Source organism: Heptranchias perlo, chromosome 2 (assembly GCF_035084215.1).
Source record: "Heptranchias perlo isolate sHepPer1 chromosome 2, sHepPer1.hap1, whole genome shotgun sequence".
Classification (NCBI taxonomy): Eukaryota; Metazoa; Chordata; class Chondrichthyes; order Hexanchiformes; family Hexanchidae; genus Heptranchias; species Heptranchias perlo.
In genome coordinates, this window is record NC_090326.1 from 63836799 (window position 1) to 63861515 (window position 24717).

General features: G+C 43.6%; 1 protein-coding gene across 5 annotated transcripts in view; it reads left to right on the top strand.

Moving 5' to 3' along the window:
• The window catches only part of tent4a (terminal nucleotidyltransferase 4A), an 89074-nt gene that overhangs the window by 36284 nt on the left and 28073 nt on the right, over positions 1-24717 (top strand). For all 5 annotated transcript variants that reach the window (XM_068001914.1, XM_068001915.1, XM_068001916.1 and 2 more), the window contains exons 3-5: positions 1983-2029; positions 6880-7000; positions 7086-7193. In XM_068001914.1, coding sequence (XP_067858015.1) covers positions 1983-2029; positions 6880-7000; positions 7086-7193 — 276 coding nt within the window. The remainder of the gene's footprint in view (positions 1-1982; positions 2030-6879; positions 7001-7085; positions 7194-24717) is intronic.

Here is a 24717-nt window from a genome sequence, read left to right on the forward strand (position 1 = left end):
TTTGTGAAATTTTAATCCATTTGTATTTTTGGTAGCTATAACATTCCCTTTGTATTTGAAAAACAGTTTTGAACATACGTACGAACACACAAATCGAGAGCAGGGGTAGGCCGTTCGGCCTCTCGAACCTGCTCTGCCATTTGATAAGATCATGGCTGATCTGATTGTGACCTCAACCCTACTTTCCAGTCTACCTACTATAACCTCTGACTCCCTTGTTAATCAGGGATCTGACTCAGCCTTAAAAATATTCAATGACCCTGCCTCCACCGTTTTCTGGGGAAGGGAGTTCCACAGACTATCAACCCTCAGAGGAAAAAATTCTCCTCATCTCCGTCTTAAGTGGGAGACGCCTTATTTTTAAACTGTGGCCCCTAGTTCTAGTCTCACACATGGGGAAACATCCTCACAGCATCTAGCCCTTCTGGTCCCCTCAGGATCTTATGTTCCAATAAGATCACCTCTCATTCTTCTAAACTCCGGTGTATACAGGCCCAACTTGTCAACCTTTCCTCATAAGATAACCCCCTCATCCCAGGAATCAGTCGAGTGAACCTTCTCTGATCTACCTCCAAAGCAGTTATGTCCTTTCATAAATAAGGAGACCAAAATTGCACACAGTATTCTAGATGTGGTCTCACCAATGCCCTGTACAACTGTAGCAAAACATCTCTACTTTTATATTCCATTCCCTTTGCAATAAATGACAGCATTCCATTTGCCTTCCTAATCACTTGCTGTACCTGCATACTAATGTTTTGTGATTTATGTACTAGGACACCCAGATCCCTCTGTACCTGAGTTCTGCAATCTCTCTCCATTTAAATAATGTACTGCTTTTCCATTCCTCCTGCCAAAGTGGACAATTTCCCACATTTCACATTTTCCCACATTATACTCCATCTGCCAAATTTTTGCCCACTCACTTAACCTATCTATAGCCCTTTGCAGACTCCTTATGTCCTCTTCACAACTTACTTTCCTACCTACCTTTGTGTCATCAGCAAATTTAGCAACCATACATTCGGTCCCTTCATCCGAGTCATTGATATAGATTGTAAATAGTTGAGGCCCAAGCACTGATCCCTGTGGCAATCCACTCGTGACATCTTGCCAACCTGAAAATTACCCATTTATTCTCTGTTTCCTGTTAGCTAACCAATCCTTTATCCATACTAATATGTTATCCCCTACACCATGAGCTCTTATTTTGTGTAGTAATCTTTGATGTGGCACCTTGTCAAAAGCCTTCTGGAAATCCAAGTACATCACATCCACAGGATTCCCTTTATCCATGTTGCTTGTTACTTCCTCAAAGAACTGTAATAAATTAGTCAAACATGATTTCCCTTTCACAAAGCCGTGTTGACGATGCCTGATTGCATTGAGATTTTCTAAGTGCCCTGCTATAACCTCCTTAATAATAGATTCTAGCATTTTCCCTATGACAGATGTTAAGCTAACTGGCCTGTAGCTTCCTGATTTCTGTTTTCCCTCCTTTCTTGAATAGAGGAGTTACATTAACTATTTTCCAATCTGATGGGACCCTTCCAGAATCTAGGGAATTTTGGAAAATTAATACCAATGCATCTACTATCTCTGCAGCCACTTCTTTTAAGACCCTAGGATGAAGTCCATCGGGATCTGGGAACTTGTCAGCTTTTAGTTCTAATAATTTTTTCAAAACCCTTTCTCCTGGTGATTGTGTAAATGTTTGAGTTCCTCCCTCCCTTTCACCTCTTGATTCACAATTATTTCTGGCATGTTATTTGTGTCCTATACAGTGAAAACGGATGCAAAATATCTTAGTTTTTCCCAACAGAGTAAACCTCTCCTATGATCCATGAATTCAAATTGATAAGGTATTGCACATTCAATAAATGACGTATAGCAAAATGACAAACTGAAATTTGTAGTTGTGTAGCCTAAATAATTAAATGTGATCTTTTGTACTGAATGATACATGTATGTTTTGTCTACAGGTTCAGATTTTTGGGAGTTTCAGTACAGGACTGTATCTTCCAACTAGGTAGGTGAACATTATCAGTATTAGCATGCTCGTAATCTCAAACAAATGCCAGTAAGTTAATTGTACTCATTAAAGAATTTGTTTTGGAGTATCTTTTCTGGAAGTGTTTCAATGTAGTAAATTTAATACTAACACCCAGGAAAGAAGAACGAACGAACTTGCATTTGTATAGCGGCTTTCACAACCTCCAGACATCCCAAAGCGCTTTACAGCTGATGAAGTACTTTCGCTCTTGAAGTGTAGTCACTTTTGTAATATAGGAAACGTGGCAGCCAATTTATGCACAGTAAGGCCACACAAACAGCAATGATATAATGACCAGGCAATCTGTGTTTTAGTGATGTTGGTTGAGGGATAAATATTGGCCAGGTCTTCTTTGAATAATGCCATGGGATTTTTTTACATCCACTTGAGAGGGTAGACGGGGCCTTGGTGTAATGTTTCATTTGAAAGATGGCACCTCCAATAGTGTAGCACTCCCTCAGTACAGCCCTGAAGTGTTAGCCTAAATTATGTGCTCAAGTCTCTGGAGTGGGACTTGAACTAACAACCTTCTGACTCAGGTGAGAGTGCTACCACTGAGCCACAGCTGACAATAAATAAAGCAGTTGTATAAGCCTGTTTATAGGGTGTGGGTCACTTGTAAGCAATCATGGAAACACACTTTATGACTTGACATACTTTAGCTTCTGATACCATTTTCACTCTTTGCCTTAATGTACTTTTTAATTAAAATAAATCCTTTAATGAGGGACATTTCTGTATTCATGCAAGGTGAAGGAATTCCATCAGTCTGATCAAATAATTTTCATGTCAAGTACGAAGGAAAGTTCAGGCTGTTCAAATATTCTTGGTAAAGAGTTGAAAGGCTGTAGTGGAGTGCGTATTTTACTAATTTGTTCGACACCACCATTTTTGATTAGGATTTGCAATCTCTTTTTAGGGAGGAAGATAAGATAGAAAGAAATTACCTAAAAAAAAAAAACTTCTGTTCAATAAGTTTAGGTCCCCTGGGCAGCATGATGGAACTGAGGGGAGCGTACACAGTTCTGATTTCAGCTCTACTCAGTTTCCAATCTGAGCTTTACAGAATGAGTCGTTATGCCTAGGCAGTCTGGCTGCTTACAAAGGGCATTGGTAGTGGCCTGGCAATAGGTCATGCACCTGCCCCCTTTGTTACAATAGTGTTGCAAGATGGATCACAAAGATAGTATCATTTAGGGTGGGAATAAGAGTTTGATTGCAGTGGCAATGCCAAAAGTTAATCATACAATGTAGCCATTTAAGTCAGACTTCCCCTTTCATTCCCTTATACAAGGCCTCTTCTGGGACTGCATCCTTTAGTTGCTTTCCACTTGTTGGCTGTAATCTCGACCATTGTTAATTTGGTGCAAGCAGACATGATTTTTAATTTTAGGTTTTTTCCTTCAATGCCGTAAAGTTGTGATCGTTAACAACATTGTGGTTTTAAGCTTTTTGCACGTCCTAGGCTGGTAAGGCTGAGTGGGCTTTCCTTTAGATGAGAAGAGGTCTTCAGTAATGACTGTCAATAAGACTGTTTAGTCTTGCCCTGCTTCATGCCCTTCAATAACCGGATGCATTATGAACATATTCAAATTTTAAGAAACATTGAAGATGGTTACCTGATCCACAACTAAAGTGTGTTTTGGGGGCTGATGTCGACATCAGGATTTCCCTGCTGCAGTGACTTTGCAAGTACCTAGTATAAGCTGCTCTACTGACTGTCATCTTTACTAAATGCCTAAAGCTTTAATCTGCATCTATGTAACTTGGATTCAGTACATGCACCCAGGCCAATAGCGATTGCCTTGGCCAGTCAGCCAAGTAAATGGGATGGTAGTCTGCTGATTTACTGGCCTAGGATTTTGGGTTGCCCCATGAGCTGTAATGGAGGACGATTGCAATCATGTTCTCTGGCAAGACTGTACTTGGGAGTCTGTAAAGCTGTGAAAAGCATTGCAGAATATTTACGTCATACTTGGTGTAACCATCAAGGCTCTGCAATGTCCATGTTCATCCAAAGACAGAGATCCTCTTATCCTCACAAGGTTTGAATTGGGGTGCAAAACATCTGTAAGGAAGTGGGTTCAAACCAATGGTGCAGTGCCTGGGTTTGATCATCAGTGGGGAGAAATCTTAGCTGCAACCCTCAAAAGATGTTTGTCATAATAGCCACTTCCAGACAGACACAAGCATGATGGATTACTAGCAAACTGCAAGGTCATCCAGGCATAGTGTTTGATTCTGAATGTGAGTTCCAAGCACAGCAGTACATACCTGTATTGGAGTTATTGATGGCAGCTATCTACGTTGTGCTCCATGCATGGTGACTTATGCAATTCCTGCAGTTGAACCTCCTTGCAGCGGTCAGTGAAACTTTTTTTATTATCCTGAGTAGCCATCAAAGGTAAGATTAATAGTGCCTGCCCAAGAAGTGGATGCAGGTTATACGTTTACTTGGAGAGGTGGGGGAATTGTGCATGTTATGCTCTTAACTTCCATCTCCTAGCTTACATCCCCACAGGAATATCTCTGCAAATCATTGCAGTCAGTGTTTTGGTTCTCAACTACTTTGAGAACTAGATGCCGGACATTGTTCTCTAGTATGGACTAACAGTGGTCTACATAAACTGGAGGGGAGAAGAAAAAAGAAGTTTGATCCCTGATCTTTCATGGACACGTGTGCACATCTGGCACTGATTTAGGCAGAAGGGTCTGGACCCCTCAGCACAGTACATAGTGAGAGTGCCAAATGGGTTGATGGATGCCATAATGTGGCTGCAGTAGATATTCCTCCAGGAACTTTCCTAGGATATCTCCCAAAGGTAGACTTCAAGGGTATTTTCCAGAACAAGTTTCATTTTGTCTAGAGCAGAGTCCTGAACGGGCTATTTAATTCTTAGTAAGGGAGAATCGTGTATGCCTTCTTTCAATTTCTCCTTTCACAAATCAGTTGTCAAATTCCGGAGGAGGATTTTCATCATTCTGTGCTTGCTCTGAGTACTGATGAGCGTTAATGGATCCTGTATAGTGGAAAATTACTGACTGAGCTGAATGGACAAATCAGACATGACAGATTGCAGCACTTCTGCTTGATGGCATGGTTTTTGAGTGTGCCAGGCTGGAAGGTTCCAGCAGTCAGTAGTAACTAGCAAGCTGGATTCTAGGATAGCATCTACGTTGAAAATGTGTAATGCCAAATGGAAACATTTGATTCTCTAGGGTTGGGGCCACCATTCTAATCTCTTGCTGCATGATCTATTAGCCCTTCTCTTGTAGTTCAGGTGCTGCAAGTTGAATGCAAAGTCAAGTATTCCTGAGAGTTCTCATTGCTGCGATTTCTGCTCATCACCCTGTGATATGCAAGGCCGTGGAGCACCCCATATTGTTCTTCATAAGGGGTGTCTGGAAGATGCACCCTTTTGTTCTTCAGGTTGTTCCAACATGGAACTTATAGAATCATAGAAGTTTACAATATGGAAACAGGCCCTTCGGCCCAACATGTCCATGTCGCCCAGTTTATACCACTAAGCAAGTCCCAATTGCCTGCACTTGGCCCATATCCCTCTATACCCATCTTACCCATGTAACTGTCCAAATGCTTTTTAAAAGACAAAATTGTACCTGCCTCTACTACTGCCTCTGGCAGCTCGTTCCAGACACTCACCACCCTTTGAGTGAAAAAATTGCCCCTCTGGACCCTTTTGTATCTCTCCCCTCACCTTAAATCTATGCCCCCTCGTTATAGACTCCCCTACCTTTGGAAAAAGATTTTGACTATCGACCTTATCTATGCCCCTCATTATTTTATAGACTTCTATAAGATCACCCCTAAACCTCCTACTCTCCAGGGTAAAAAGTCCCAGTCTATCTAACCTCTCCCTATAAATCAAACCATCAAGTCCCGGTAGCATCCTAGTAAATCTTTTCTGCACTCTTTCTAGTTTAATAATATCCTTTCTATAATAGCGTGACCAGAACTGTACACAGTATTCCAAGTGTGGCCTTACTAATGTCTTGTATAATTTCAACAAGACATCCCAACTCCTGTATTCAATGTTCTGACCAATGAAACCAAGCATGCACCAATGAAACCAAGCATGCTGAATGCCTTCTTCACCACCCTATCCACCTGTGACTCCACTTTCAAGGGGCTATGAACCTGTACTCCTAGATCTCTTTGTTCTATAACTCTCCCCAACGCCCTACCATTAATGGAGTAGGTCCTGGCCCGATTCGATCTACCAAAATGCATCACCTCACATTTATCTAAATTAAACTCCATCTGCCATTCATCGGCCCACTGGCCCAATTTATCAAGATCCCGTTCAGAATCCAGATCTAAATAAAGTATCCTATGCTGAACCCATGAGTTCTTAAGACTTCAAATTGCTATCATTTAAAACTGCCACTTTCTGGTTTTCTATTTGATCTAATGGTTGCAAAAGGCCCATTTGACCTTGGGAGGGGGTAGCCAGGCAGAAGGCAAGAACCAATTTGTTCTCAATTCTCTTATAGCTAGCCGAGATCAGTTTGAAGTTCAATGGTTTTAACAAAAATGGATAATAAATTTAGGAAGGCATATATAACCAGTTTTCTTTTAACCAGTATTGAGTATTCACAAGAAAAGAACTGTATCCACTTTTGAGCCTATGGTTTCCAGCTGGCTGGTCTTCACAAAAAATACTAAACTGTGCTGGCTTGCTTTGTGTACCACTATTATGTAAATAGCAATACCAATCATTCATGCAAGTTTAGAATGTTAACTCTTTTGACCTGCAAGTTATGAGCATAGTGGTAATTTTTTCCTATTGTCTTCTGCTTTACAGTGACATAGACCTGGTAGTTTTTGGGAAATGGAAGAACCCACCTCTACAGCTGTTAGAGCAAGCACTACGAAGAAGGAATATTGCTGAACCATATTCTATTAAAGTACTTGACAAAGCTACAGTAGGTTACTCAGGAGAATGTCTGATCATTTTAGAACTATTTACTTCAATGTGATACTTGATTCAAAAATTTCTCAACTTTATAGGTACCAATTATAAAACTGACTGACCAGGAGACAGAAGTCAAAGTAGATATCAGTTTCAATGTAGAAACTGGTGTGAAGGCAGCTCAATTTATCAAAGACTTTATTAAGGTAAATATGACAATTATATTTTACATATACTATATAAACACATAATGAAGAATGGTGAGTGAGTGGTTCTTATCAGATTCATTTGCACTTGATAAGGAATTAGGCAGTTAATTGAATAAAGAGGGTTTAATGGTTTTCTGTGGTTTTAGTTCCAGTGCAGTTGGTGATGATATAAGTGCTAGTCCATGGTGGCACAGGTTTGGAATGTTTATGCTTTGAAATTTTCAAATTGAAATAATTTCAGTAACCAAAATATAAAATATCCTTTAAATATGAAACTAGGCAATAGGAATTACATGATTTATCATGTGATTTGTGTTTTTTTACCTCAGTTTATTGTACATACAAATATTCATTATTTGGATTTTATATAGAGGTAGTACAGCAAACTACAATTATAAAATTTAATAGATTTGGATAGTTCTAAAAAGATCTTATAAAAATAGATTTATCTGGCAATGTGAATGAAATGGATATGCAGTCATTTGTTATGGAGCATAAAGCTTTCATTATTCTCCACATAGCATAAGTATTCTCTTAAGCCAATAAATTTTATTTGGGGCATTGCCCTTTCAAGGAACCTCTGCATCATTCTATTGTAATGATTTTTCCCTTCCCACATATATTAACCCATCCAGGTCAGATGCACATCTGACTTGACTTTTGTCCGTAATAATTCTTTATGTAAAGAAACTCGTGTTCCAGGTTTTTGATCGAGAAACCTTTTCATCATTCCTTTTCTCCACTTGGCTCTGCCAGATCTTAGTATTAAGTTTCCGGAAGGCCTTGATTTGTGCCTCTATTTTTACTGGCAAGCTGCAGTTTGGCTGTTTTTTGCACAGACTTCAGTGAAAGACTAAGGATTACCAGCTGGTAGCTCAATCATCAAAAGCAGAGTTGTTCTGTTCACAATGTTCCAGGTGTTCTTGTGAGTCTTCCATGTCTTGCTTTCATGTAACTGGTATTTAACTCTTCCACGTGCACGAACCATTTCCCTTGTTCAACATGCTGCCCATTGTAGAGTCCCTTAGAAGTAGCATCTGCATACACATTTTTGTCCTCTGTAGATGTGTGAATTAGTCTCTTTACTAAGTAAGTGACCATAAAACATGTATGCTGTTAATTTGAATACATTACAATCATTGTTTACAATACCTTGAGAGCTTACATGTGAAACTAAGACCAAGCATATTGCAGTCTGGTTTAACTCCCTAATCATTACAATCGTAAACGTCCTTGGTATCTGTCAGTGCTTTGTTATCTGATCATTATAGGTGAGTCTGCTACATATGCCAGATGGTTCTTGTCATTGGTCTGAAACTCTGTCTAGTATACTGGCAAAGTTGGAGTTAGAGACTGAGGTAGGTGATTATATCCTAGCCTCCCTCATCCGATGGAAGAAATGTTAAGTTTGCTAAGTTGGAACTGGATGGCTTTTACAGATTCAGCCATTGTCTTAGCTGACCTCTTTAGGCTACCCTGTTGACATATTTAAGAAATAAGGGGTTAACTTTCAACTTTGCTACGGACGGAAAATTGGTGGCATCGGATCAGCCGCTCGTTACACACCTTGACAAAATTTTCCTTTCCATTGAAGTAAACAAATATTTACTCAAAGTATTCATTGAACAGGATAAAACTGTTCAAATGTTCCAGGTGTTCTTGAGTCTTCCCTGCCTACCTATTCTGATTCCTTCATAACAATAGCCAGAGGATTTTGAAACAAGTGTGGCCAGATAGTTGGTAAGTTGAAGGAAAAAAGGCTAATGAATCCCATGTGTCAATGCCTTATATCTCCGTATTCTGAAGAAGTTTTGTGGGACACTGGCTATTGTTATGAAGGAATCAGAATAGGTAGATAGAATGGTGGGGAATTGTTTAAACTGGATGCGGGAGTCGATGTAAGAAAGCACCTATACTATTGGAGCAAATCTTCAGGTGTACAGTGAAAACATTCTTATGGAACTCGATCATGTAAGCCATAATCAGCTGTTTCGCCTAGTCCAGAACAGTAGAACCAAAAGTGGGATAAAGCTTGGAAGTTGGATAAATTCAAAAGTAATCTGCAGAAACTTTATTTCAATGAGTGAGTAGTAAATCTATGGAACATTTTTTTTTATTCGTTCGTGGGATGTGGACATCACTGGCGAGGCCAGCATTTATTGCCCATCCCTAATTGCCCTTGAGAAGGTGGTGGTGTGCTGCCTTCTTGAACCGCTGCAGTCTGTGTGGTGAAGGTTCTCCCACAGTGCTGTTAGGTAGGGAGTTCCAGGATTTTGACCCAGCGACAATGAAGGAACGGCGATATATTTCCAAGCCGGGATGGTGTGTGACTTGAGGAACGTGCAGGTGGTGTTGTTCCCATGTGCCTGCTGCCCTTGTCTTTCTAGGTGGTAGAGGTCATGGGTTTGGGAGGTGCTGTCGAAGAAGCCTTGGTGAGTTGCTGCAGTGCATCCTGTGGATGGTACACACTGCAGCCACGGTGTGCCGGTGATGAAGGGAGTGAGTGTTTAGCATGGTGGATGGGGTGCCAATCAAGCAGGATGCTTTGTCCTGGATGGTGTCAAGCTTCTTGAGTGTTGTTGGAGCTGCACTCATCCAGGCAAGTGGAGAGTATTCCATCACACTCCTGACTTGTGTCTTGTCGATGGTGGTAAGGCTTTGGGGAGTCAGGAGGTGAGTCACTTGCCACAGAATACCCAGCCTCTGACCTGCTCTTGTAGCCACAGTATTTATGTGACTGGTCCAGTTAAGTTTCTGGTCAATGGTGACCCCCAGGATGTTGATGGTGGGGGATTAGACAATGGTAATGCCGTTGAATGTCAAGGGGAGATGGGTAGACTCTCTCTTGTTGGAGAGGATCATTGCCTGGCACTTGTGTGGCGCGAATGTTACTTGCCACTTATCAGCCCAAGCCTGGATGTTGTCCAGGTCTTGCTGCATGCGGGCACGGACTGCTTCATTATCTGAGGTGTTGCGAATGGAACTGAATGCTGTGCAATTATCAGCGAACATCCCCATTTCTGACCTTATGATGGAGGGAAGGTTATTGATGAAGCAGCTGAAGATGGTTGGGCCTCCACTGCCCTGAGGAACTCCTGCAGCGATGTCCTAGGGCTGAAATAATTGGCCTCCAATAACCACTACCCTCTTGCTTTGTACTAGTTATGACTCCAGCCACTGGAGTTTTCCCCCTGATACCCATTGACTTCAATTTTACTAGGGTTCCATGGTGCCACACTCGGTCATATGCTGCCTTGATGTCAAGGGCAGTCACTCTCACCTCACTCTGGAACTCAGCTCTTTTGTCCATGTTTGGACCAAGGCTGTAATGAGGTCTGGAGCCAAGTGGTCCTGGCGGAACCCAAACTGAGCATCGGTCAGCCGGTTATTGGTGAGTAAGTGCCGCTTGATAGCACTGTTGAAAGTAGACTGCTGGGGCGGTAATTGGCCGGATTGGATTTGTCCTGCTTTTTGTGGACAGGACATACCTGGGCAATTTTCCACATTGTCAGGTAAATGACAGTGTTGTAGCTGTACTGGAACAGTTTGGCTAGAGGCATGGCTAGTTCTGGAGCACAAATCTTCTGCACTACAGCCAGGATGTTGTTTGGGCCCATAGCCTTTGCTGTATCCAGTGCACTCGGCCGTTTCTTGAAATCACGTGGAGTGAATCGAATTGGCTGAAGACTGGCTTCTGTGATGGTGGGGATATCGGGAGGAGGCCGAGATGGATCATCCACTCGGCACTTCTGGCTGAAGATGGTTGCAAACGCTTCAGCCTTGTCCTTTGCACTCACGTGCTGGACTCTGCCATCATTGAGGATGGGGATGTTTGCAGAGCCTCCTCCTCCCGTTAGTTGTTTAATTGTCCACCACCATTCACGACTGGATGTGGCAGGACTGCAGAGCTTGGATCTAATCCGTTGGTTGTGGAATCGCTTAGCTCTGTCTACAGCATGTTGCTTTAGCATGCATGTAGTCCTGAGTTGTAGCTTTACCAAGTTGGCACCTCATTTTTAGGTACGCCCAGTTTTGAGCTGCTAGATCTGTTCTGAATCTATCCCATTTAGCACGATGGCAGTGCCACACAACATGTTGGATGGTGTCCTCAGTGCGAAGACGGGACTTCGTCTCCACAAGGACTTGTGCAGTGGTCACTCCTACCAATACTGTCATGGACAGATGCATTTGCGACAGGTAGATTGGTGAGGACGAGGTCAATTCGGTTTTCCCTCGTGTTAGTACGCTTACCACCTGCTGCAGGCCCAGTCTGGTAGCTATGTCCTTCAGGACTCGGCCAGCTCTGTCAGTGGTGGTGCTACCGAGCCACTCTTGGTGATGGACATTGAAGTCCCCCACCCAGAGTACATTCTGTGCCCTTGCTACCCTCAGTGCTTCCTCCAAGTGGTGCTCAACATGGAGGAGGACTGATTCATCAGCTGAGGGAGGGTGATAGGTGGTAATCAGCAGGAGATTTCCTTGCCCATGTTTGACCTGATGCCATGAGATTTCATGGGGTCCAGAGTCAATGTTGAGGACTCCCAGGGCCACTCCCTCCTGACTGTATATCACTGTACCGCCACCTCTGGTGGGTCTGTCCTGCCGGTGGGACAGGATATACCCAGGGATGGTGATGGAAGAGCCTGGGACATTGGCTGAAAGGTATGATTCTGAGAGTATGGCTATGTCAGGCTGTTGCTTGACTAGTCTGTGGGACAGCTCTCCCAATTTTGGCACAAGTCCCCAGATGTTAGTGAGGAGGACTTTGCAGAGTCGACTGGGCTCGGTTTACCTTTGTCGTGTCCGGTGCCTCGTGGTCCGATGCCAGGTGGTCCGTCCGGTTTTATTCTTATGACTTTTTAGCGAGATTGTACAACTGAGTGGCTGGCAAGCCATTTCAGAGGGCAATTAAGAATCAACCGCATTGGTGTGGGTCTGGAGTCACATATAGGCCAGTCTGGGTAAAGACTGCAGGTTTCCTTTCCTAAAGTGCATTTGTGAACCAGATGGGTTTTTACGACAATCCGGTAGTTTCATGGCCACCATTACTGATACTAGTTTTTTAATTCCAGATTTTATTTAATTGAATTTAAATTCCCCGGCTGCCGTGGTGGGATTTGAACTCATGACTCCGGATTATTAGTCCAGTCATCTGGATTACTCGTCCAGTAACATAACCACTATGCTATCAAACCTGGACATGCTCCCTGGGGAGACAGTGGAAGCTGGCAGTGTTGATTCATTCAAATGTAAATTAGATTATATGGATTGGGATACATTATATGAGTGATTTGAAACATGGCATATGGTAAGTGTAGCATGCTTGGGACAAAGGTGACTTTGGATCTATAGTTCCCAAAGCTTTCTACCACTGCGAGTTTTCCTCGCTTCATGTATGGGTCTGTTGTAGGCTAATTGATAGAAATTGATTACTATTATTAATCAACAACTATTATTGTTTCATGCGATAACCAGTAAGGTAGAAAGAGAACTAGATGTAGGTCTATATTTATCTAGCAATTTCTATGTTCCTAGGTAAACATCCTAAATATCATTGACTTTGAGGATATTGTGGATTAGAGAGCTCCCTATGATATAATTTATTTCGCCTTTCAGAAAGATTTTCATGTTTGATACCAAAGACTGATATTTAAACTAAAAGCCACAGGAATCCAGGATAAAGCATGTGGTTTGAAAGCAAGGAAATAGTACCTGTCAGCGTTGTCATGTCAGACTTAAGCTGTTGATTGGAGACCTACAATGGCCTGCTTGGACCCCTATTGTTTCTAATTTATGTCAATGATACAAATATCAAAACCAATGCAAACTTGAGATTTTTTGACAAAAGAGAAAAGTACAATTTGACGTTGCAGATGAATTAAGGTCTTTTATGAATTTGGGCAGAGAACTGGCAAGTGAAATTGTACATTGGTCAAAAAAAAGTATATCATAAGTTTGGAAACAGTTTCCCTTTATTTACTGTATCTAAACTGTTTGTGATTTTGAACACCTCTTAACTTTCACCTCCCTAAGGAGAACAACCCCAGCTTCTCCAGTCTCTCCACATAACTGAAGTCCCTCATCCCTGGTACCATTCTGGTAAATCTCTTCTGCACCTTCTCTTAAGGCCTTGACATCCTTCCTAAACTGTGGTGGTCAGAATTGAACACACTGCTCCAGCTGAGGCCTAACCAGTGTTTTTTTTAAAGGTTTAGCATAACTTCCTTGCTTTCGTATTCTACGCCTCTATTAATAAAGCCCAGGATCCCATATGCTTTTTTAATAGCCTTCTCAACTTGTCCTGCCACCTTCAAAGATTTGTGTAAGTCATAAGCCTCCTTTTTCTGTTTCATTTTAATCTCTATCTTTAGTCATCCAGGGAGCTCTAGCTTCAGACGTCTTTCCTTTTCCCTTCATGGGAATGTGTCCACTCTGTACCTGAACCATCTCCTCCTTGAAGGCCTCTCATTGTTCAATTACTGTTTTGCCTACCAGTTATTGATTCCAATCCACGAGGGCATGATCCCTTTTTAACTCACTGAAATTAGCCCTCCTTTTTATGCTTAATTGTTCCTTGTCCTTTTCCATAACTTTCTAAACCTAATATTATGAACACTGTTCCTCAAATGCTCTCCCATGAAACATGCTCCATTTGTCATTCCCCAGAACTAGATCCAGCATTGCTTCCTTCCTTGTTGGGCTGGAAACACACTGATCATGAAAGTTCTCTTGTATACATTTCAGGAATTCTTCCCCCCGCTTTGTCTTTTACACTGTTATTATCCCAGTCTATATTGGGATAATTGAAGTCCCCCATTATCGCTGCTCTACAGTTTTTGTATCTTTCTGTAATTTGCCTGCAAATTTTCTCCTCTACCCCCTTCCCACTATTTGGCCTATAGTATACACCCAGTAGCGTAATAGTGCCTCTATTCCTTAATTGTAACTACAGCATCCCTTTCCAGTGCTACAATAGTTTCTTTGATCAATACTGCCACCCACCTCCTTTCTTTCCTTCCCTTTCTTTCCTGAATACCTTGTGGCCAGGAATATTTAGTGTCTAATCCTCCTTCTTTGAACCAGGTCTCTGTTATTCATAAAATCGTAGAAAGTTACGGCACAGAAGGAGGCCATTTGGCCCATCGTTTCTGTGCCAGCCGAAAAAGAGCTATTCAGCTTAATCCCACTTTCCAGCACTTGGTCTGTAGCCCTGTAGGTTACCGCACTTCAAGTGCTCATCCGAGTACTTTTTAAATGAGTTGAGGGTTTTGCCTCTACCACCCTTTCAGGCACTGAGTTCCAGACCCTCACCACCCTCTGGGGGGGAAAAATTTTCCTCAGTTCCCCTCTATTCCTTCTACCAATTACTTTAAATCTATACCCCCTGGTCACTGACCCCTCTGCTAAGGGAAATAGATCCTCCCTATCCACTTATCTAGTCCCGCCATAATTTTATACACCTCAATTAAATCTCCCCTCAGCCTCCTTTGTTCCAAAGAAAACAACCCCAGCCTATCCAATCTTTTCTCATGGCTAAAATTCTCAGCCCAGGCTACACCTTCGTAAATTTCCTCTGTACCCTCTCTTGTGCAATCACATCTTTCCTGTAATGTGGTAACTGTGGCCTAACCAACGTTTTATGCATTTATAATCTCCATGCTCTAATATTCTGTGCCTCGGCCAATAAAAGAAAGTATCCCATATGCCTTTTTAACCACTTTATCTACCTGTCCTGCTACCTTCAGGTTTCTGTGGACATGCACTCCAAGGTCCCTTTTGATCCTCTACACTTCTCAGTATCCTCCCATTTATTGTTTACTTCCTTACCTTGTTTGCCCTTCCACATATTGCGACTATATCATAGTCTAATGTGGCAACTTTTGTGCCTGCAGCTCACCAAACTTATTTTACTACGCTACGTGCATTGACGCACGTGCACTCCAAGCTCATTTTCGGCTGCCTCGCATTTGCCCCCCTCCTATTTCTGAACTATTCCTTACTCTTGTGTTGTTTGTCTCTCCCAGTCCTCTGTGCACCTTATTTCTCCTTTTTAATGTTTGATTCTGGTGCCCATCCCCCTGACAAATTAGTTTAAACCCTCCCCCCAAAGCACTGTTAACCTTCCTATAAGGACATTGGTCACAGCCCTGTTGAGGTGCAACCCATCCAGCTTGTACAGGTTCACCCTGCTCCAGAACTGGTCTCAATGCCCTGCGCCACTTCTCCAGCCATGCATTCAGCTGCCTTATCCTACAATTCTTATACTCATTAGCATGTGGCAATTGGAGTAATCCAGAGATTACTACCTTTTTGAGGTCCTGCTTTTTAATTTCCTCGTAGCTCCTGAAACCCAGACGACAGGACCTCAATCCTTTTCCTACATTATTGGTTCCCACATGGACCATGACTTCTGGCTGTTCCCTCCTCTTCTCTCTCCCTTCCCCCTACCCCACGTCAAAATGATCTGCGCCCTTTCAATGATATCCTTTACCCTGGCTCCAGGGAGGCAACACACCATGCAGGACTCACGCGGCGGCTGCAAAAATGCCGGTCTGCCCCTTTGACAATTGAATCCCCTAAACAGCTGTATTGTTAGTTTCTTATGCCCTCTTGTGTAGTCGAGTGTCCCATGGTGCTGTGGATTTGCTTCTGACTGCACTCCCCCCTCATTGGTATTCAACACTGAATACCGGTTTGTGAATGAGACATTCCCAGGGGATTCCTGCACTACCTGCCTATTCCTCCACGTCTGCCTGGTGGTCATCCACACCCTCTCCTCCTAAACTCTGTAGCTGCGGAATGACCACCTCCTGAAATGTGCTATCCATGAAACTCTCAGCTTTCCATAGGCACTGTAGTGACACCACCTGCCCCTCAAGCTCAGAAACTGAGCTTGAGCAGTTGGCGGCACTTCCTGCACATGTGGTTTTCCAGGACACACAGTGATCTGGAGTTCCCACTTGGCACAGGATGTGCATGTGACGGGTCCCAGCTGTCCTGCCATGTTAGCTAACAGTTACATAAAATTGTTTTTTTAAGCTTGAAGGCTATTTAACTGTTTAGCGAACGATAAAATGCAAAGTTCTTTCTCGGGTCCTGCTCTCTTGCCTCTTTATTAAAGTTTATATAGGCTCATCATTACTTGGCTTTTACATTGTATACATCTTGTTAAAATACCTAGAATTGCATTAGTTTTTTTTAAAGCAGTGTCTTCAACCTGAGTTGCTGCCTTTTATATCCTGTGAACCTGTACCCCCAAATCCCTTTGTTGTTCCACAGCACTGAGTTTCTATTCAGAATATAATAATTGCTATTTTTTTGATCAAAATGTATTGCCTCACGCTTACTGACATTGAATTCCATCTGCCAATTTTTAGCCCATTTCCCCCATTTTATCAATATCGCTTTGCAGCTTTCTTTGGTCTTACGAGTTAACTATGTCCTCTTTTGGTATAATTTTCAAATTTCCACACCACTCCCCCAAGACCTATATCTAAATCATTTGATGTGCACTGTGAACAGAAGTGACTGCAGAACTAAATCCTGTGGGACATGACCACCCTCTTCCAACTACATTGAAAAGCTTATCTTAACTAACTGTTTCCTCATTTTGTAACCAAATTTTAATTCAGTTTGCTATCCCCCCCCTTAATTCTGTACCCCTTAATCTTTTTTTGTACTACCTTGTCAATGGCTTGCCTAAAGTTAAGTGTAACAAAATTCTATGAAGTTTGTCAGGTATGATTTGTCCAATTTGAATTCCACATTGGCTACTTCTATTTTTCTTCTTCTCTAGATACATGCTATTTTTATTATTAGTATAAAGATGCTCAAATTTTCCTGACCACAGATGTTAAGCTAGTTGGCCTGTAATTACTTGAATTAGTTCGGTCTCCCTTTTTAAAATGAGTACTACATTGACTACTATCCAGCCCTCTGACATACATTCATACTCCAGAGCCCTGAAATATAATTTCTAGGTTAACGGCAATTTCCTCCCAGATCTACCTCAGGATCCTAGGAAGTATCCCGTTGGGCCCTGGTCTAGCCAAACTGACTTAACTAAAATTTTGCTTTTTATCTAACAACAACAACTTGGTCAAAGAGGTGGGTTTTAAGAATGCTCTTAAAGGAGGAAACAACAACTTGCATTTATATAGTGCCTTTAACGTAGTAAAACATTCCAAGGTGCTTCACAGGAGTGTTAATCAAACAAAATTTGACACCGAACCACGTGAGCTGTTAGGACAGGTGACCAAAAGCTTGGTTGAAGAGGTAGGTTTTAAGGAACGTCTTAAAGGAGGAGAGAGAGGCGGAGAGGTTTAGGAAGCGAATTCCAGAGCTTAGGGCCTAGGCAGCTGAAGGTACGGCCACTAATGGTGGAGTGATTAAAATCGGGGATGCACAAGAGGTAAGAATTGGAGGAGCGCAGAGATCTCGGAGGGTTGTAGGGCTGGAGGAGGTCACAAAGATAGGGAGGGGTGAGGCCATGGAGGAATTTAAAAACAAGGATAAGAATTTAAAATTGAGGTGTTCCCGGGTAGGGAGTCAACGTAGGTCAGCGAGCAAGTGGGTGATTGGTGAACAGGACTTGGTGCAAATTAGGATACGGGCTGCAGAGCTTTGGGTGAGCTCAAGTTTATGGAGGGTGGAAGATGAGAGGCTAGCCAGGAAAGCATTGGAATAGTCAAGTCTAGAGGTAACAAAGGCATGGATGAGGGTTTCAGCAGCAGATGAGCTGAAGCAGGGGCAGAGAAGGGCGATTGTTATGGAGGTGCAAGTAGACAGTCTTGGTGATGGAGTGGATTTGTGGTCGGTAGGTCATCTCAGGGTCAAATAGGTGCCAAGGTTGCAAACTGCATAGTTCCGCCTAAGACAGTGGCCAGTTAGAGGGATGGAGTCAGCAGCTAGGGAATGGAGTTTGTGGCAGGGACTGAAAGATAGAGTCAGAGAGGTTTGGGGAGGAAATTTTGGAGCATAGGGTCTAGGTGGCTGAAGGCACGGACCCAGTGGTGTGGTAAAGGAAGTGGAGGATGCACGAGGCTAGAGTTGGAGGAATGCAGAGTTCTTGTAGGGTTGTACGCCTGAAGTTGGGGAGGTACAGAGATAGGGAGAGTAGAGGTCATGTAGGGTTTTAAATTTGAGGTATTGGGCGAACAGGAGCCAATGTAGGTCAGCGAGTTTATGAAGAGTGGAGGATGGGAGTTCGGACAGGAGATCATTGCAATAGTTGGAGCTTGAAGCGATGAAGGCAGGGATGGAGCTTTCGGTGGCAGATGGACTGAGCCGGGCGATGGAGATGAAAGAAGGCGGCCTTCGTGATGGAGAGACTATATGGTCGGAAGTCAAATAGGAAGCTAAAGTTGCAAACCGTCTGATTCAACCTGAGACATTGGTTTGGGAGGAGGATGGAATCGGTGGTGAGGGTACGGAATTTGTGGCGGGGTCCAAAGATGATGGCTTTGGTCTTCCCAATGTTTAACTTGTTGGATGGGTCTTAACTTCCTCGTGTCATGTTGGACAAGGAGTTTGACCGCACAGAGGCAGTGAAGGGGTCGAGAATGGTGTTGGAGAAGTAGAGCTGGATGTTGTAAGTGTATATGTGGTCGACTGTCAAAGATAGCGAAGAGGTCACGAAGGACGAGGAGGGATAGTGCACCACGGTCACAGAGGATGTCATTTGTGACTCTGATAGGGCTGTTCCAGTCCTGTGGCAGGGTGGAAATCTGATTTGGAGAGATTCAAACATTTGATTTCGAAATCACCAAACAGTTTTCATACCAGTGGCTGTATTGAGCACAATGAAGCAGGTTTCTATATTAGTGGGCATACAAAGGACTTTGGTTATAACAGATTTTGGCTGGGTCCCGTACATTTTCTTAGGAGTCTTTATGGTATGTGTGTCAATTTTTCTATTATATCCTTGGACTGAAATGCTATGTCAATATTTTGCCTGTTTTAAGCATTGTGGTCTGCAGCAAACAACGAATAATCTCATCCTGAGGTAATAACTACTTCAACACCGAAAAACAAAAAAATTTTCAAATATTAGAAAGTAATTTTGGAAGAGTTTGCAAAAGTTTTTTTGAAATGATGAAAATGGAGGGTATTCACAATATGCAAACATTTCCATCAAGTTCCTTAGTTAGGAAGTTGGCTGAGTGAAAGGCGACAGAGTAGGGATAATGGGTAGGTACTCACATTTTTTTTTATTCGTTCACGGGATGTGGGCGTCGCTGGCGAGGCCAGCATTTATTGCCCATCCCCAATTGCCCTCGAGAAGGTGGTGGTGAGCCGCCTTCTTGAACCGCTGCAGTCCGTGTGGTGACGGTTCTCCCACAGTGCTGTTAGAAAGGGAGTTCCAGGATTTTGACCCAGCGACAATGAAGGAACGGCGATATATTTCCAAGTCGGGATGGTGTCACTTGGAGGGGAACGTGCAGGTGGTGTTGTTCCCATGTGCCTGCTGCTCTTGTCCTTCTAGGTGGTAGAGGTCGCGGGTTTGGGAGGTGCTGTCGAAGAAGCCTTGGCGAGTTGCTGAAGTGCATCCTGTGGATGGTGCACACTGCAGCCACAGTGCGCCGGTGGTGAAGGGAGTGAATGTTTAGGGTGGTGGATGGGGTGCCAATCAAGCGGGCTGCTTTATCTTGGATGGTGTCGAGCTTCTTGAGTGTTGTTGGAGCTGCACTCATCCAGGCAAGTGGAGAGTATTCCATCACACTCCTGACTTGTGCCTTGTTGATGGTGGAAAGGCTTTGGGGAGTCAGGAGGTGAGTCACTCGCTGCAGAATACCCAGCCTCTGACCTGCTCTTGTAGCCACAGTATTTATATAGAATCATAGAAGTTACAACATGGAAACAGGCCCTTCGGCCCAACATGTCCATGTCGCCCAGTTTATACCACTAAGCTAGTCCCAATTGCCTGCACTTGGCCCATATCCCTCTATACCCATCTTACCCATGTAACTGTCCAAATGCTTTTTAAAAGACAAAATTGTACCCGCCTCTACTACTGCCTCTGGCAGCTCGTTCCAGACACTCACCACCCTTTGAGTGAAAAAATTGCCCCTCTGGACCCTTTTGTATCTCTCCCCTCTCACCTTAAATCTATGTCCCCTCGTTATAGACTCCCCTACCTTTGGGAAAAGATTTTGACTATCTACCTTATCTATGCCCCTCATTATTTTATAGACTTCTATAAGATCACCCCTTAACCTCCTACTCTCCAGGGAAAAAAGTCCCAGTCTATCGAACCTCTCCCTGTTAGTCAAACCATCAAGTCCCGGTGGCATCCGAGTAAATCTTTTCTGCACTCTTTCTAGTTTAATAATATCCTTTCTATAATAGGGTGACCAGAACTGTACACAGTACTCCAAGTGTGGCCTTATTAATGTCCTGTACAACTTCAACAAGACATCCCAACTCCTGTATTCAATGTTCTGACCAATGAAACCAAGCATGCCGTATGCCTTCTTCACCACTCTATCCACCTGTGACTCCACTTTCAAGGAGCTATGAACCTGTACTCCTAGATCTCTTTGTTCTATAACTCTCCCCAACGCCCTACCATTAACGGAGTAGGTCCTGGCCCGATTTGATCTACCAAAATGCATCACCTCACATTTATCTAAATTAAACTCCATCTGCCATTCATCGGCCCACTGGCCCAATTTATCAAGGTCCCGCTGCAATCCGAGATAACCTTCTTCACTGTCCACAATGCCACCAATCTTGGTGTCATCTGCAAACTTACTAACCATGCCTCCTAAATTCTCATCCAAATCATTAATATAAATAACAAATAACAGCGGACCCAGCACCGATCCCTGAGGCACACCGCTGGACACAGGCCTCCAGTTTGAAAAACAACCCTCTACAACCACCCTCTGTCTTCTTTCGTCAAGCCAATTTTGTATCCAATTGGCTACCTCACCTTGAATCCCATGAGATTTAACCTTATGTAACAACCTACCATGCGGTACCTTTTCAAAGGCTTTGCTGAAGTCCATGTAGACCACGTCAACTGCACAGCCCTCATCTATCTTCTTGGTTACCCCTTCAAAAAACTCAATCAAATTCGTGAGACATGATTTTCCTCTCACAAAACCATGCTGACTGTTCCTAATCAGTCCCTGCCTCTCCAAATGCCTGTAGATCCTGTCCCTCAGAATACCCTCTAACAACTTACCCACTACAGATGTCAGGCTCACCAGTCTGTAGTTCCCAGGCTTTTCCCTGCCGCCCTTCTTAAACAAAGGCACAACATTTGCTACCCTCCAATCTTCAGGCACCTCACCTGTAGCTGTCGATGATTCAAATATCTCTGCTAGGGGACCCGCAATTTCCTCCCTAACCTCCCATAACGTCCTGGGATACATTTCATCAGGTCCCGGAGATTTATCTACCTTGATGCGCGTTAAAACTTCCAGCACCTCCCTCTCTGTAATATGTATACTCCTCAAGACATCACTATTTATTTCCCCAAGTTCCCTAACATCCATGGCTTTCTCAACCGTAAATACCGATGTGAAATATTCATTCAGGATCTCGCCCATCTCTTGTGGTTCAGCACATAGATGACCTTGCTGATCCTTAAGAGGCCCTACTCTCTCCCTAGTTACTCTTTTGCCCTTTATGTACTTGTAGAAGCTCTTTGGATTCTCCTTTGCCTTATCTGCCAAAGCAATCTCATGTCCCCTTTTTGCCCTCCTGATTTCTCTCTTAACTCTACTCCGGCAATCTCTATACTCTTCAAGGGATCCACTTGATCCCAGCTGCCTATGCATGTCATATGCCTCCTTCTTCTTTTTGACTAGTGCCTCAATCTCCCGAGTCATCCAAGGTTCCCTACTTCTACCAGCCTTGCCCTTCACTTTATAAGGAATGTGCTTACCCTGAACCCTGGTTAACACACTTTTGAAAGCCTCCCACTTACCAGACGTCCCTTTGCCTGCCAACAGACTCTCCCAATCAACTTCTGAAAGTTCCTGTCTAATACCATCAAAATTGGCCTTTCCCCAATTTAGAATTTTAACTTTTGGGCCAGACCTATCATTCTCCATAGCTATCTTAAAACTAATGGAATTATGATCACTGGTCCCAAAGTGATCCCTCACTAACACGTCTGTCACCTGCCCGCCCTTATTTCCCAAGAGGAGGTCAAGTTTTGCCCCCTCTCTAGTCGGGCCATCCACATACTGAATGAGAAATTCTTCCTGAATACACTCAACAAATTTCTCTCCATCCAAGCCCCTAATGCTATGGCTATCCCAGTCAATGTTGGGAAAGTTAAAGTCCCCTACTATTACCACCCTATTTTTCTTGCAGCTGTCTGTAATCTCCTTACATATTTGCTCCTCAATTTCCCGTTGACTATTTGGGGGTCTGTAGTACAATCCTATCAAAGTGATCTCTCCCTTCATATTTTTCAGTTCTACCCATATAGACTCAGTGGGCGAACCCTCGGATATATCCCCTCTCACTACTGCCGTGATGTTCTCCCTAATCAAGAACGCAACTCCTCCTCTCTTACCTCCTGCTCTATTTTTCCTATAGCATCTGTACCCTGGAACATTGAGCTGCCAGTCCTGCCCCTCCCTGAGCCATGTTTCAGTAATAGCTATAACATCCCAGTCCCATGTACCCATCCATGCCCTGAGTTCATCTGCCTTGCCCATCAGACTTCTTGCATTGAAATAAATGCAGTTTAATCTAGACTTCCCTTGGTCTTTGCCCTGCTTTCTCAGACCATCTGTCCGTTCATGTTCTGTACACTCTCCCTTACTGCCTTTTGTTTCTGTCACCACTTTACTTCCCACTGACTTCCTGCATCGGTTCCCATCCCCCTGCCACATTAGTTTAAACCCTCCCCAACAGCATTAGCAAACACTCCCCCTAGGACATTGGTTCCAGTCCTGCCCAGATGCAGACCGTCCAATTTGTACTGGTCCCACCTCGCCCAGAACCGGTTCCAATGGCCCAGGAATTTGAATCCCTCCCTCTTGCACCATCTCTCAAGTCACGTATTCATCCTAGCTATCCTGTCATTCCTACTCTGACTAGCCCGTGGCACTGTTACCAATCCTGAGATTACTACCTTTGAGGTCCTACTCTTTAATTTAACTCCTAACTCCCTAAATTCAGCTTGTAGGACCTCATCCTGTTTTTTACCTATATCGTTGGTGCCTGTATGCACCACGACAACTGGCTGTTCACCCTCCCCCTCCAGAATGTCCTGCAGCCGCTCCGAGACATCCCTGACCCTTGCACCAGGGAGGCAACATACCATCCTGGAGTCTCGGTTGCGTCTGCAGAAACGCCTGTCTATTCCCCTTACAATCGAGTCCCCTATCACTATAGCTCTGCCACTCTTTTTCCTGCCCTCCTGTGCAGCAGAGCCAGCCACGGTGCCATGAACATGGCCACTGCCACCTTCCCCTGGTGAGCCATCTCCCCCAACAATATCCAAAACGGTATACCTGTTTTGGAGGGAGATGACCGCAGGGGACCCCTGCACTGCCTTCCTACTCTTCCTCTGTCTGTTGGTCACCCATTCACTATCTCCCTCAGTAATTTTTATCTGTGGTGTGACCAACTCACTGAACGTGCTATCCACGACTTTCTCAGCATCGCAGATGCTCCAAAGTGAGTCCATCCGCAGCTCCAGAGCCGTCAAGTGGTCAAACAGTAGCTGCAGCTGGACACACTTCCCACAGGTGAAGGAATCAGGGACACAGGAAGGATCCCTGAATTCCCACATCCCACAAGAGGAACATGACACGGCCCTGGGATCTCCTGCCATGACTTAACCCTTAAGTTAGCTTAACAACAACTACAATGTCAAGAGAATAAAAAAGGAAAGAAAAACTACTTACCACTCCCTTTAAGGAGTTTACTCCTTTAAATTGTTCTTAATTTAGAGAATGTTAACTCCACTAGGGACCTTGATTCACTAAAAAAAAAACGCTACTTGCTATCGGACCTGCAGACCTTACCTTTCTTTTTATTTTAGTTGCTGTATAAAAGTAGAAATACTCACCTGAACCTATGGCTGGTTCAGTTCAGTTTCTGGTCAATGGTGACCCCCAGGATGTTGATGGTGGGGGATTCGGCGATGGTAATGCCGTTGAATGTCAAGGGGAGGTGGTTCGATGCTCTCTTGTTGGAGATGGTCATTGCCAGGCACTTATCTGGCGCGAATGTTACTTGCCACTTATGAGCCCAAGCCTGGATGTTGTCCAGGTCTTGCTGCATGCGGGCTCGGACTGCTTCATTATCTGCGAATGGAACTGAACACGGTGCAATCATCAGCGAACATCCCCATTTCTGACCTTATGATGGAGGGAAGGTCATTGATGAAGCAGCTGAAGATGGTTGGGCCTAGGACACTGCCATTGGCAGGGTGTGACTCGTGGAGTCCCGCAGGGATGTGTCTTGGGGCCTCAATTATTCACAATATTTATTAACGACTTAGATGAAGGCATAGAAAGTCTCGTATCTTAGTTTGTCGATGACACAAAGA